Consider the following 14525-nt stretch of genomic DNA (forward strand, 5'->3'; position numbering starts at 1 on the left):
TCTTTATCCATTCATCTGTCAATGGGCATTTAGGGTGCCTCCATGAACTGGCTATTATAAAGAGTGCTGAAATGAATATTGAGGTGTATGTGTCTTTGTGAATTATGGTTTTCTCTGGGTATATGCCCAGTAGTGGGATTGCTGGGTCATATGGTAATTTTATTTCTAGTTTTTAAAGGAACCTCCATACTGTTTCCCATAATGGCTGTATCAACTTACATTCCCACCAACAGTGCAAGAGGGTTGCACTGTGCAAGGTAGATTGCTTTGGGTAGTATAGTCATTTTCACAATATTGATCCTTCCAATCCAAGAACATGGTACATCTCTCCATCTGTTTGTGTAATCTTTGATTTCTTTCATCAGTCTTATAGTTTTCTGGTCTTTTACCTCCTTAGGTAGGTTTATTCCTAGGTATTTCATTCTTTTTGTTACAGTGTTTCCTTAATTTCTCTTTCTGATCTTTCATGGTTAGTGTATAGGAATGCAAGAAATTTCTGTGCATTAATTTTGTATCCTGCAACGTTCCCAAATTCATTAATTGGCTCTAGTAGTTTTCTGGTAGCACCTTTAGGATTCTCTACGTATAGTATCATGTCATCTGCATACAGTGACAGTTTTACTTCTTCTTTTCCATTTGTATTCTTTTATTTCTTTTTCTTCTCTGATTGCTGTAGCTAGGACTTCCAAAACTATGTTGAATAATAGTGGTGAGAGTGGACATCCTTGTCTTCTTCCTGATCTTAGAGGAAATGGTTTCAGTTTTTCACCATTGAGAATGATGTTTGCTGTGGGTTTGTCATATATGGCCTTTATTATGTTGAGGTAGGTTCCCTCTATGCCCACTTTCTGGAGAGTTTTTATCATAAATGGGTGTTGAATTTTGTCAAAAGCTTTTTCTGCATCTATTGAGATGATCATATGGTATATCAATTTGTTAATATGGTGCATCACATTGATTGATTTGTGTATATTGAAGAATCCTTTCATCCCTGGGATAAATCCCACTTGATCATGGTGTATGATCCTTTTAAAGTGTTGTTGGATTCTGTTTGCTAGTATTTTGTTGAGGAGTTTTACATACATTTTCATCAGTGATATTAGTCAGTAGTTTTCTTTTTTTGTTGTATCTTTGTCTGGTTTTGGTATCAGGATGATGGTGGCTTTGTAGAATGAGTTTGGGAGTGTTCCTTCCTCTACAGTTTTTTTTGGAAGAGTTTGAGAAGAATGGGTACTAGCTCTTCCCTAAGTGTTTGATAGAATTCACCTGTGAAGCCACCTGGTCCTGGACTTTTGTTTGTTGGAAGATTTTTAATCACAGTTTCAATTTCATTACTTGTGATTGGTCTGTTCATATTTCCTATTTCTTCCTGTTTCAGTCTTGGAAGGTAATACCTTTCTAAGAATTTGTTCATTTCTTCCAGGTTGTCCATTTTATTGGCATAGCGTTGCTTGTAGTAGTCTCTCAGGATGTTTTGTATTTCTGTAGTGTCCACTGTAACTTCTTTTTCATTTCTAATTTTATTGATTTGAGTCCTCTCTTTTTCTTGATGAGTCTGGCTAATGGTTTATCAATTTTGTTTATTTTCTCAAAGAACCAGCTTTTAGTTTTATTGATGTTTGCTATTGTTTTCTTTGTTTCTATTTCATTTATTTCTGCTCTGAACTTTATGATTTCTTTCCTTCTGCTAACTTTGGGTTTTGTTTGTTCTTCTTTCTCTAGTTCCTTTAGGTGTAAGTTTAGATTGTTTATTCAAGATTTATCTTGTTTCTTGAGGTAGGATTGTACTGCTATAAACTTCTCTATTAGAACTGCTTTTGCTGCATCCCATGGGTTTTGGATCATTATGTTTTCATTGTCATTTGTCTCTAGGTATTTTTTGATTTCCTCTTTGATTTCTTCAGTGATCTCTTGGTTATTTAGTAATGTATTGTTTAGCCTGCATGTGTTTGTGTTTTTTACATTTTTTCCCCTGTAATTTATTTCTAATCTCATAACATTGTGGTTGGAAAAGATGCTTGATATGATTTCAATTTTCTTAAATTTACCAAGGCTTGATTTGTGACCTAAGATGTGATCTATCCTGGAGAATGTTCTGTGTACACTTGAGAAGAAAATGTAATCTGCTGTTTTCGGATGGAATGTCCTATAAATATCAATTAATTCTATCTGTCTATTGTGTCATTTAAAGCTTGTGTTTCCCTATTAATTTTCCATCTGGATGATCTGTCCATTGGTGTAAGTGAGGTGCTAAAGTCCCCCACTATTATTGTGTTACTGTCAGTTTCCTCTTTTATAGCTGTTAGCATTTGTCTTATGTATTGAGGTGCTCCTATGTTGGATGCATATATATTTATAATTGTTATATCTTCTTCTTGGGTTGATCCCTTGATCATTATGTAATGTCCTTCCTTGTCTCTTGTAACATTCCTTATTTTAAAGTCTATTTTATCTGATATGAGTATTGCTACTCCAGTTTTCTTTTGATTTCCATTTGCATGGAATATCTTTTTCATCCCCTCACTTTCAGTCTCTATGTGTCCCTAGGTCTGAAGTGGGTCTCTTGTAGACAGCATGTATAAAAGTTTTGCTTTTGTATCCATTCAGTGAGCCTGTGTCTTTTGGTTGGAGCATTTAATCCATTCACATTTAACGTAATTATTGATATGTATGTTCCTATTACCATTTTCTTAATTGTTTTGTGTTTGTTTTTGTAGGTCCTTTTCTTTTGTGTTTCCACTTAGAGAAGTTCCTTTAACATTTGTTGTAGAGCTGGTTTGGAGGTGCTGAATTCTCTTAGCTTTTGCTTGTCTGAAAAGCTTTTGATTTCTCCATCAAATCTGAATGAGATCCTTGCCAGGTAGAGTAATCTTGGTTGTAGGTTCTTCCCTTTCATCACTTTTAATATGTCATGCCACTCCCTTCTGGCTTGTAGAGTTTCTGCTGAGAAATCAGCTGTTAACCTTATGGGAGTTCCCTTGTATGTTATTTGTCTTTTTTCCCCTGTTGCTTTCAATAGTTTTTCTTTCTCTTTAATTTTTGTCAGTTTGATTACTATGCATCTCAGTGTGTTTCTCCTTGGGTGTATCCTGCCTGGGTCTCTCTGTGCTTCTTGGACTTGGGTGGTTATTTCCTTTCCCATGTTAGGGAAGTTTTTGACTATAATCTCTTCAAATATTTTCTTGGTCCTTTCTCTCTCTTTTTCTTCTTCTGGGACCACTATAGTGTGCATGTTGGTGCATTTAATGTTGTCCCAGAGGTCTCTTAGGCAGTCTTCATTTCCTTTCATTCTTTTTTCTTTATTCTGTTCCATGGCAGTGAATTCCACCATTCTGTCTTCCAGGTCACTTCTCTGCTCTTCTGCCTCAGTTATTCTGCTCTTCTGATTCCTTCTAGTGTAGTTTTCATTTCAGTTGTTGTATTGTTCATCTCTGTTTGTTTGTTCTTTAATTCTTCTAGGTGTTTGTTCTTTAATTCTAGGTCTTTGTTAAACATTTCTTGTGTCTTCTTTATCTTTACCCCCATTCTTTTTCCAAGGTCCTGGATCATGTTCACTATCATTATTCTGAATTCTTTTTCTGGAAGGTTGCCTACATCCACTTCATTTAGTTGTTTTCCTGAGGTTTTATCTTGTTCCTTCATCTGGTACCTAGTCCTCTGCCTTTTTATTTTGTCTGTCTTTCTGTGGATGTGGTTTTCTTTCCACAGGCTGCAGGATTTTAGTTCTTCTTCCTTCTGCTGTCTGCCCTCTGGTGGATGAGGCTATGTACGAGGCTTGTGCAAGCTTCCTGATGGGAGGGACTGGTGGTGGGTAGAGCTGACTATTGCTCTGTTCAGCAGAGCTGAATAAAACTTTAATCTGCTTGTCTGCTGATGGGTAGGGCTGAGTTCCCTCCTTGTTGGTTGTTTGGCCTGAGGCGACCCAGCACTGGAGCCTAGAGGGTCTTTGGTGGGGTTAATGGTGGACTCTGGGAGGGCTCATGCCAAGGAGTACTTCCCAGAACTTCTGCTGCCAGTGTCCTTGTCCCTGTGGTGAGCCACAGCCACCCCCTGCCTCTGCAGGAGACCCTCCAACAGTAGCAGGTAGGTCTGATTCATTCTCCTGTGGAGTCACTGCTCCTTCTCCCCGAATCCTGATGTGCACACTACTTTGTGGGTACCCTCCAAGAGTGGAGTCTCTGTTTCCCCAAGTCTTGTCAAAATCCTGCAATCAAATCCCACTAGCCTTCAAAGTCTGATTCTTTGGGAATTCCTCCTCCCATTGCCAAGACCTGCAGGTTGAGTAGCCTGATGTGGGGCTTAGAACCTTCACTCCAGGTGACTTCTATGGCATAATTGTTCTCCAGTTTGTGAGTCACCTACCCAGCGGTTATGGGATTTTATTTTATTGTGATTGTGCCCCTCTTACCATCTCATTGCAGCTTCTCCTTTGTCTTTGGATGTGGGGTATCTTTTTTGGTGAGTTCTAGTGTCTTCCTGTTGATGATTGTTCAGCAGTTAGTTGTGACTCTGGGCTCTCACAAGAGGAAGTGAGAGCATGTCCTTCTACTCAGCCATCTTGAACCAATCTCCCAAAACACCTCCTCTTAAAAATAAAAAGCATTGAACCCACTAATTATTTAGAGGAGAGTACTAAGCCACTCTGCCATATACAGTTATCCTCCATTTTCAGGTTTAATCGTCTTGGCTGTCTAATGTCACAAACTTTAGAGTGAAACTTGAAAAGATTTATATCAGTAGCCTTACATGATACCATTGCAACAGCTATGATTTATTCCTATTAGGAGTCAAGATTATTATATGCTTTATCTCAATGAATCAACCGAACAATTCTATGAAGGATATATTACTAACCCCGGGCATATATTGGGGTTTAGGAGTTTAATAATTTGTCTAGTGTTAAAAAGCCACACCATTCCATTCTCTTGAACTATTTCACTGCTCTTAGTATAGTAGGGAGTAATGAACATGAGGTGGTGGTGGAGGGGCTGGGAGAGGGTTGGTGGGTAGAAAGATAGATGGTTGTCCTACAAATTATTTGTGTGTGTGTGTGTGTGTGTGTGTGTGTGAGTGTGTAGAAGAGAGGGATATATAGAGAGAAGTTTTATTTTCTTTGAAAATAAATGTAAGCTGAGCCTAGTCTTTATTCACCATTTTGGGTTGTTTTTCATAAATATTGGGACACTAACTCAGGAGCTGCTCTTGTGGGGTTTTTGGATGAAGTGTTCTGCTGTGTTTACAATCAAATACACACTCAAAAGGTCTTGGGGAGACCATGGTGTAAAGCTGGTATGTGTTGGCAGTGAGCAGGCATATGTCTACCAATGTCATCAGTAGAATAGATAAGCAAACTGAATTTTACGTTTAAAAAGGGAAAAGCGTAAAAATTTAACAATTCTCTGAAGGTTTTTTTCTTATTAAGGCCAAGGAAATATGAATGCCCATCCAACTTTCCCAGGTCCTTTGATAATGGCTGGAGCTCAGTATAATGATCTGAATGTACGGCCTGAGCATTAGAGGACTGTTTCCCTCACACATCCCTTGCTCTTTGAATTTGTGGTGTGCCCTCTCAGAGAGCATGTGTGGGTAATACTGCACTCAGTCTGGCCAGACCAAGCTAGGACTTCCCTTCTCAGGAAACCTCAATCCAGGATGAGCCATGTAAGCCTTAGCCTCCAGGAGGTCCTCATCTCCCCCAATTTCTGATGATTCTTCCTCTGTGCTGATTCCTGCGGGGCAGTTTCTGGTGTCTCAGTGTTGCACCCTGCTGGAAATGCTCTACCAGATATGCCACCCTTGGAGGAAGTTGGAGAGTCTCACTGTCAACAGTGAACATATAATCTTTCCCCCATTTCCAGGAAAGGGACTCTGATAAATCATTAAGCTGACCCTCAGGAGTCTGGTCGAGGCTCAGCTCTTTTCTTGTTTGACAATTTGTAATTCACAAGGATGCAAGGAATTCTCAGTAGTTACTATGGTAACTCTACCTTAATCTAGATGCTCTACATCAGAAACTCTCTCAACAGTGGATTGTCTAAGAACACACTAGATAGAGTTCAGTATTTGTATGTATTTAACATCCTAATTCTTTCTGATTCACTCAGGTTTCTGGGGGGCAGGAAATAGGTATTTTCTTGAGCATCAGTGCTATTTTACACCCTAAAGGGCCTGGCGCTTTTATTTTTAGAGAACTATCTCTGTGTCCTACCTTACATTAAAATACATATCTCATATCCAACAACAGTTTTCTTTGCTGGAAAAAAAACCCTTGAAAATTAGTTTTTAAATTTTGAAATTATTTGTATTGTGATTTCTCAGCAATCATGTACATTCTTGAGAATTTCTGTGAAGTGAGGAAAACTAACTTAAATTTATTTATAAAGGTGTGAAAATTTTATTACTAAAAAATGAGTGAATTGACATGATAATCTTTTTGACATTTAATTAAATATTTATTAATTTTGATTTTGCTTTTTTCCCCTTGCACTTTGAGCCCTTCTTTTCTCCTTCCTTCTCCTTCTTCTTCTTTTAGGGTTCTCAGACCTTTTCAAAGCTCTCAGGTCTTAAGTACCATGCTATCTAATGAATAAAATTGTATAGCCAGCTCCTTTAATTAGCTCCTTATGTGGGTAGACTTAACCTTACACAACTCATAAGGCTAGGTATTAAGTTGGATCATATGAAATCACTGGATTTGGGGTTTTGTTTTGTTTTTGGTGAAATATGACTAAATAGAGACAACTTCACATGATTTAACCTAATGGTTTTTAGTTGCAAAGACAATACACTTTTCTCCTTGGAGACATAGAGTTAAATCAGAGAGGTAAGATTTAAAAAAGCAGAGTTCTGTGCTTGTGGTAGGTGTTCGGCAAGTATTTGCAGAATGAATGCATGCATGTATCCAAGAATGACAGAACAAGATGTAAGAACATAAACAAGAGCACAACTGCATGATACAGACTTGTGGTAATGGAACTGGCAGAACGTATTCATCATACAAATAAATTTCACAATTACTTTAAGTCTTTTTAACCATCACTCTCTTTTTAATTCAATTTTGTTTTGCTAGCAAGGGATTGGCATTGGCTGTAGGAGAAAGCAGTCCTGGCATATTTCACAGCTGACTCTCCTCATTAGGGAATAAAAAATGGAAACATCATAGGAGTTTAAGGAGGAAAAGAAGCATTGTGGATCTAAGAGAGAGGAGAATTCAGAGGCTGGCAGGATTTTCATGAAGCACGTTGCTTTTCATTTGGCAGCAAGAACTATCTCTGGAAGGTTCTGAAGCTTTACTTTCCATATGATCCCTGGGAAACAAACGGCAGCTCTTTTTTTCTTTTTTTGGCTGGCAATCCTAGGAAAAAAACAAAAGATTATCAAATCTTAATGATTAATAGAACTTCAACTTCGGGTCAATCCACCCACCCATTTATTCATCCTTTTATCTTGTTGTACCATAATGTGCAAGATACTGTCTAGGTGCTGGAAGAAGAGTGAGATTTAAGATATAAGACACATTTCCAAACTAGAGGTGATGTTCATCTTGTGTCGGTTGAGTAAGTGTGATTAGTGCTGGAAGAACAAGGGGGAAAGCACTCAGGGAGCGTAGACAGAGAACTGATGCCTGAAGATGGTGGAGGAGATTTCATTGGATGTGTTAATTGGCCTGGGTCCAGAATAGAGGTTTTTAACCCTGGCTATAGATTAGAATAACCAGAGGATTTAAAAGAAGAAAGGAAGAAGGAAAGAAAGAAAGAAAGAAAGGGAAAGAAAGAGAGAAAGGAAGAAAAAGAGAACCATGGCCAGGCAATATCCACCACAAAGGTTCTGGTTTAATTAACTTGGGATGGATATCTGTTTTGTTATGTTTCTCTTTTTGCCTTTTTAAAAAAGTTAACCAGGTAAATACAATGAGCAACTTGATTGAGAACAACTAGTCTGGAAGAAGTAGAAACACATAAGGAGAGGGAGGTTGGATTGGTTGACGGAGGAGAAAGTTGCAGAGCCTTTCACCCTAGGTAAATAGTATGCAAAAAGAAAAATGACGTCTTAAGGTTTTCAACCTCATGAAGGGGGTCAGCCCAGTTTGTGTGGAAAGCTTGAACTGAACACTCTGCAGAAAACTGGATACCTGGAAGAGCTCCCTCAATGGAAAGACTCAGCAAGAAAGGTTTCACTGTGGTCTAGTGTCTCAGCAAGGAACTCGTGGACCATCATTGGTCAGGCATGAAAAGTCAACCAGAAGATACCAGTGTTTTCAAAAATGTGATATACATATAGGAGGAGGGACCTTGATTTTCATTATCCATAAATCCAAAACATAGAACTCAAACCAAGACATTTACATGAAAAACTGGTGCAAAGGGATGAAAACAATGGGGTTTCCCCAGAAGCAAACAACCCTAGGTATACCTTCACTACCCAGAGTAGACAAGGTTCCCACAGGAAACAAATTCCACTGAAGACTAGGCCTGTGATGAAAAATTCTTCAGTACTCAAGGAAGAAAAAATGCTATGAGAATGAGTACATGCAGAAACTATATATTCTGGATCAATCTGAGAGAGACTTCTATATAAACATATTTAACATGTTCAAAGAAATAAAAATAGGAAAAATCCATAGGCCAGGAAAGAAAAAAATAGACTTAAAACAAAACAAAACATACAGAAATTAAATTTATTTATAATTTAATTAAAATTATTTTATAATTAAAATAATCTTTAAAAATCCTCTATAGATTGGTTAAAGGGTATAGCCCTTTAACCAATATAAAGGGTATACATAGCTGAAAAAAAGAACTGAAAAATTAGAAGACAGAGCTGAAGAAATTACAGAAAGCTGCAGAATAGTCCAGAGAAATAGGTAAAATACAGTGGTCTTGAGTATGGATTTTTGGAGACTACTAACGCTTTTTGGAATACAGAACATTGGGTTGACATTTTAGATACATGAGAGACAGAGATAGTATATAGAAAAAATCAATTTCCTAAAATTTCAGAGAAATCTAAACATGTATATTGTCACCATGTTGTTGAGTTTCTGTGTTTGCTAAGAAGGGCAAAAGACATTCTTGTAATATTAAAAACTTTGTAAAAATATTTGTAGCAGTAGTTGAAAGTATGTTTGAATGATAAACTTGAGACTGTGAATCTTTGTCTGAGGAAACTACATAATTGTTTCAGACATTTTATTGTAAGAAACTGCTTATTCAATCAAAAATGTAAGCTTTGATTTTCATAGGAAGTTAATCTAAAATAGTTAACAGTTGAGCTAAATCTTACTTATCTATTAGGATTCTAATTAATTCTACCAGAATGAAAGACCAAGCAGATCCTCTTAGTATTAGAAACAGAGCTAAAGTCATTCTTCCTTGAAAAGAGTAAAATAACATGATTTCAGATGATTAGCTGTAAAAAGTGCAGAAACTCAGTTTTCTTAAACACTAGTAAAGTTAAAATTGCAAAATTAAAATTCAGTAAATACCTTTTATGTAAATTTTAAAAATCCAAAACAACATTGAGTATTTTTTTATTGGTACAGATGTATTTAGTACCAGTAAAAAATATGGACCAGAAGGATACACTCTAACTTAATGAAAGTGACTATAAGAGAAGGAGGGTGAAGGAAAGAAAGAAATAGGTGAGGGGGATTAAGAGGTACAAAATATGAGTCAGGAGTATGGAATGTGCAGTGTAAAGAATGTAGTCAATAACTACATAATATCTTATACGGTGACAGATGGTAACTATACTAACCATAGTGATCATTTTGAAATGTATAGAAATATCGAATTGCTATGCTGTGTAACAGGAACTAACATAGTGTTTTAGGTAGATTATACTTCAAAACCAACGAAATAAACAAACTCATAGAAAAAGAGATCAGATTTGTGGTGACCAGAGGCGGGGTTGGCAGGAGGGGGAAGTAGATGAAGGCAGTCAAAAAGGTAAAACTTCCAATTATAAGATAAATAAGTACTAGGGATGTAATGTACAACATGGTAAATATAATTAACACTGCTGTATGTTATATATGAAAGTTGTTAAGAGAATAAATCCTGAGTTCTCATCACAAGGAAAACATATATACTTTTTTCTATTTCTTTAATTTTGTTATTTATAGATGAGATGATGGATGTTCACTAAACATTGCAGTCATCATTTCATGATCCATGTAAGTCAAATCATTATGCTGTACACCTTAAAGTTATACAATGCTCTATGTCAATTATATCTCAATAAAACTGGAAGAAGAAAAAAAAAGAAAGTGACTGTATCTGAGTAGTGTGGGAGAGAAGAATGGATCTGGGCTTTTTTTGTGGGGGAGGTGATGTGGTACAAAGTACTCTATTGTATCTGTGATTGTTCTTCTTATAAAAGGGTTCTGAAGTATTTACCTATATGTATACACACACATATATGCACATGATGAGTATATGTCCACCTGGATGTTTGTTATATTTCTGTAAGCGTTTCTTTTTATATGAACATTTTTAATAATTAAAAAGTAATACAGGGGCTTCCCTGGTGGCGCAGTGGTTGAGAATCTGCCTGCTAATGCAGGGGACACGGGTTCGAGACCTGGTCTGGGAGGATCCCACATGCCACGGAGCAACTGGGCCCGTGAGCCACAACTACTGAGCCTGCGGGCCTGGAGCCTGTGCTCCGCAACGAGAGGCCGCGATAGTGAGAGGCCCGCACACCGCAATGAAGAGTGGCCCCCGCTTGCCACAACTACAGAAAAGCCCTCACACAGAAATGAAGACCCAACACAGCAAAAATAAATAAATTAATTAATAAACTCCTACCCCCAACATCGTCTTTAAAAAAAAATTTAAAAAAAAGTAATACAATCATTACAATTTATTATTTGTTTAATAGTTCTGTTTAGATGTAGAGGTAGATTTTTAAACTGTGTGCTAAATGACACATAAAGGCTGATTTGTCCATTTCCACTATTCATTCAATCTTTATCCTCTGTTTATATGGAAAATCTAGAAGTTTAGTGCAAATTAATTCAAGAGCTAGTTTTCAAATTAAATAACCCACAAATGTATATTTTTGTCCTTAATAATATCAAAGGAGTTGTTCTCACCTTCATAGATTTTCTATTTTCTGATTTCACAGGCAACTCCCTCGAACTTGTTTGGGCAGGAACACAAACATTGTCCATCCAGCAGAATCACATTCCCTCCATTTTGGCACGGTTGGCATTTTCTTACACTGAATTCATTGATGTAGTCTTCAATGGCTCTTTCCAAATTTTGTTTCTTTAGGTGTGCATCTTTTATTTTCACTGGAATCAGATCATATATCGGAGACAGCTGCAAGAGAGCAAAACATTTAATTTTAGGTCTTTTTCTATAGACAGAGCGTGTGCAATATTTTTCACTAAATTATTTATTCATTGCTTCATTAATTCAACAAAGGCTTATTGAATGATTATTATTGCCAGATATGATGTTAGCTTTTAAGACTGCCAGTGATCAAATCTAGTCATGATCTCTGTAATCATGGAGATCCCATTATGGAGGTAAGGAGATTGATATTAAAATAATCATACAGACAAATTTAAAATGGAAACTGTGACTAGGTGCTATAAAGGACAGGTATATGTATTTTAACAATGAACAGTCAGGGATTTAAAGTTTTAGCAGGCTAATTTACTGACATATTGTGAATCCTTTTTGCTGCCTTTTTTCTGCCTCCCCTTTTCCAGAAGGTAGGCAAGTGCTTGCGATCTCTTGTCTAAGAGGAGGTTTGTGTGTGATGCCAAGTCCAGAATGCCCCTAAAGGCAAATTCTTTATTGATTTTTTTTCTTTAAAAGCCTGAACTCATTGATACATTTTTGTTGGGAGAAGGAGTGTGGGAAGAATGCCACCAAGGTGGGGGCATTCCTCCAGTCCAGGAAGGGGGTAGAGTTAGCATGTACCTCAAGTAGCAGGAAACCATAGCTAGATCTCTAGCAGCTATTTTGGGAAGTAGCAAAATCTTTGGAGTGCCCCTAGGGAAGGTGGCTATCAAGGAACAGGCTACAGCTTTGCCAGTGACTCCCATGCCCATTCTTGGCATGGAAAGTTTGCAAACACCTGACTTCAAGTGAACTTGTAAACTTGAACAATGAGGTTATCAGGATGACCACCATAGACTAAATACTTACATATATCGTATCTTCATTCCCCAAACAGAAGCATCAGGACAAGCAAGAGCTACCCTGAACCCCATCCAACAAATGAATGAAGGATGAATTTTCCAGCAGCATGGAAGGATGGGATCTCAATGTCAAATTTAATTATACTAAGATAAATGAAGTAAAATGATTTATTTTGTACACTTAAATTCCTGGAGTAAGATACATAGTTGCTACCATTGAATCAGGGAAGTTTGGAAAGGCTTTCCTGAGAAAATGACTGTGAAGTTGAGATTTGAGGGTGTTAAGACGGCAAGAAGATTACTCTAGTAATATAAGGCAGAATTCAAAAAATGCTTAGTTATGTTACATAAATAACACATATAGAATATACAGGGCTATGTTTTATGTACATATGTAAAACATGTATAGAAAACTTGTATTTAATGTAAGCAAATTCAAGCCTATTTAATGTAAGCAAATTCAAGCCTATTTAATGTAAACAAATTCAATTGTGTGACTATAAAGGTGTTTGAGTAGATAAACTGTAAGAAATTGAGACCCTTTGGTGGCACAGTACTTTGAAATAAGAGACAAAATTTAGAAGCAATTGGAATTGAAAGACAAGATTAAAAGATATACCACAGGACTTCCCTGGTGGCGCAGTGGTTAAGAATCCACCTGCCAATGCAGGGGACACGGGTTCGAGCCCTGGTCCAGGAAGATCCCACATGCTGCTGAGCAACTAAGCCCGTGCGCCACAACTATTGAGCCTGCACTCTGGAGCCTGTGAGGCACAACTACTGAGCCCGCATGCCACAACTACTGAAGCCCACGTGCCTAGAGCCCGTGCTCCACAGCAAGAGAAGCCACCACAATAAGTCCACGCACCGCAATGAAGACCCAATGTAGCCATAAATAAATTTATTTAAAAAAATAGTTATATATATATATATATATACACACACACACACACACACACACACAAACACCACAAATTCCTGCCAAAGAGTAATGATGGGTTAAATAAAGTCAACTAATCCTTTTTCTGAGGACAATGAGAAAAGCTGAACAAGATAAAAGTAAAATTAAAAAATTTACTTGAAAGCCCTGGAGAACTAACAAGGTAACAAAACATTATTAGGCTAAGATCTGGGAGGAGGTGGAAGTTCCATGAGGTGAGCCCAGTACTTCTGGGTCACCAGTCCCCATGACACATTGCCTAAATCAGGAAGAGGCAGTCGAGGAGCTAAGAGGTAGAGCAGCACGTTACTGGGCTGGGGAAAAAAGGTTGGAATTCAGGACAGCAAAGGTAAAAAAGCTGTGCTTTGGGTTGGGCCCCAAAGGACTGCAGCCCTAGAAGTAAAAGGGAATTGGAATTGAGGTAGCCCTGGCAAAGACTGCAGCTGGTTTTAAAATAATCCTGAGTCATTCGTACTCCAGAGGCTTTTCAGATACAAATATATATTTCTTTTGAAGACAATAAAAGCATCTCAGGCCTCAAGCTACTCTGATAGCAATTTTTAAAGTATAATATACAGCCCACAATAAAAGTAACTAGGTACACAAGGAAATGAGCCAACGTGAATGAGAATCAGTAGAAATAATAGAAATGAGAAACAGAGCTTGGGAATGCCAAGATTTGAGTTATCAGATGTAGACTTTAAAACAACTATGCTTACATAAGCATAAGAGACAAGATTAAAAATTTTAGCAGAGAAATGAAAATTATTTTTAAAAATAGAAGATTTGAAAAAAAATAAACAAAGATAATTGGAACTTGCTATTATAATATACAAATTAATGGACTGGTTAAATAGCAGATGTGACACAACTGAAGTAAAGTTAATGAATTGAAATATAGGTTAGAAGATATTGACAATGAAGCACGAAGAGATACAAAGTCAGGAAATACAGAAAGACAATAGGAAACATAAAAGATAGAGTGAGGGCCTCCCTGGTGGCGCAAGTGGTTGAGAGTCCGCCTGCCGATGCAGGGGATACGGGTTCGTGCCCCGGTCTGGGAGGATCCCATATGCCGCGGAGCGGCTGGGCCCCTGAGCCATGGCCGCTGAGCCTGCACGTCCGGAGCCTGTGCTCCGCAACGGGAGAGGCCACAACAGTGAGAGGCCCGCATACCGCAAAAAAAAAAAAAAAAAAAAAAAGATAGAGTGAGAGGCTTCCCTGGTGGTGCAGTGGTTGAGAGTCCACCTGCCAATGCAGGGGACATGGATTCGTGCCCCGGTCCAGGAAGATCCCACATGCTGCGGAGCGGCTGGGCCCGTGAGACATGGCCGCTGAGCCTGCGCGTCCAGAGCCTGTGTTCCGCAACGGGAGAAGCCACAACAGTGAGAGGCCCACGTACCGCAAAAAAAAAAAAAAAAAAAATCAGAA

General features: G+C 37.9%; 1 protein-coding gene across 1 annotated transcript in view; it reads right to left on the reverse strand.

Annotated features, from left to right (window-relative positions):
- Window positions 1–11108: 11108 nt before the first annotated feature.
- C9 (complement C9) overlaps window positions 11109–14525 on the reverse strand; it is a 48375-nt gene continuing 44958 nt past the window's right edge. The window contains exon 10 of the mRNA XM_060091655.1: window positions 11109–11324. Coding sequence (XP_059947638.1) covers window positions 11109–11324 — 216 coding nt within the window. The remainder of the gene's footprint in view (window positions 11325–14525) is intronic.

Source organism: Mesoplodon densirostris, chromosome 3 (genome assembly GCF_025265405.1).
Source record: "Mesoplodon densirostris isolate mMesDen1 chromosome 3, mMesDen1 primary haplotype, whole genome shotgun sequence".
In the NCBI taxonomy this organism is placed as follows: Eukaryota; Metazoa; Chordata; class Mammalia; order Artiodactyla; family Ziphiidae; genus Mesoplodon; species Mesoplodon densirostris.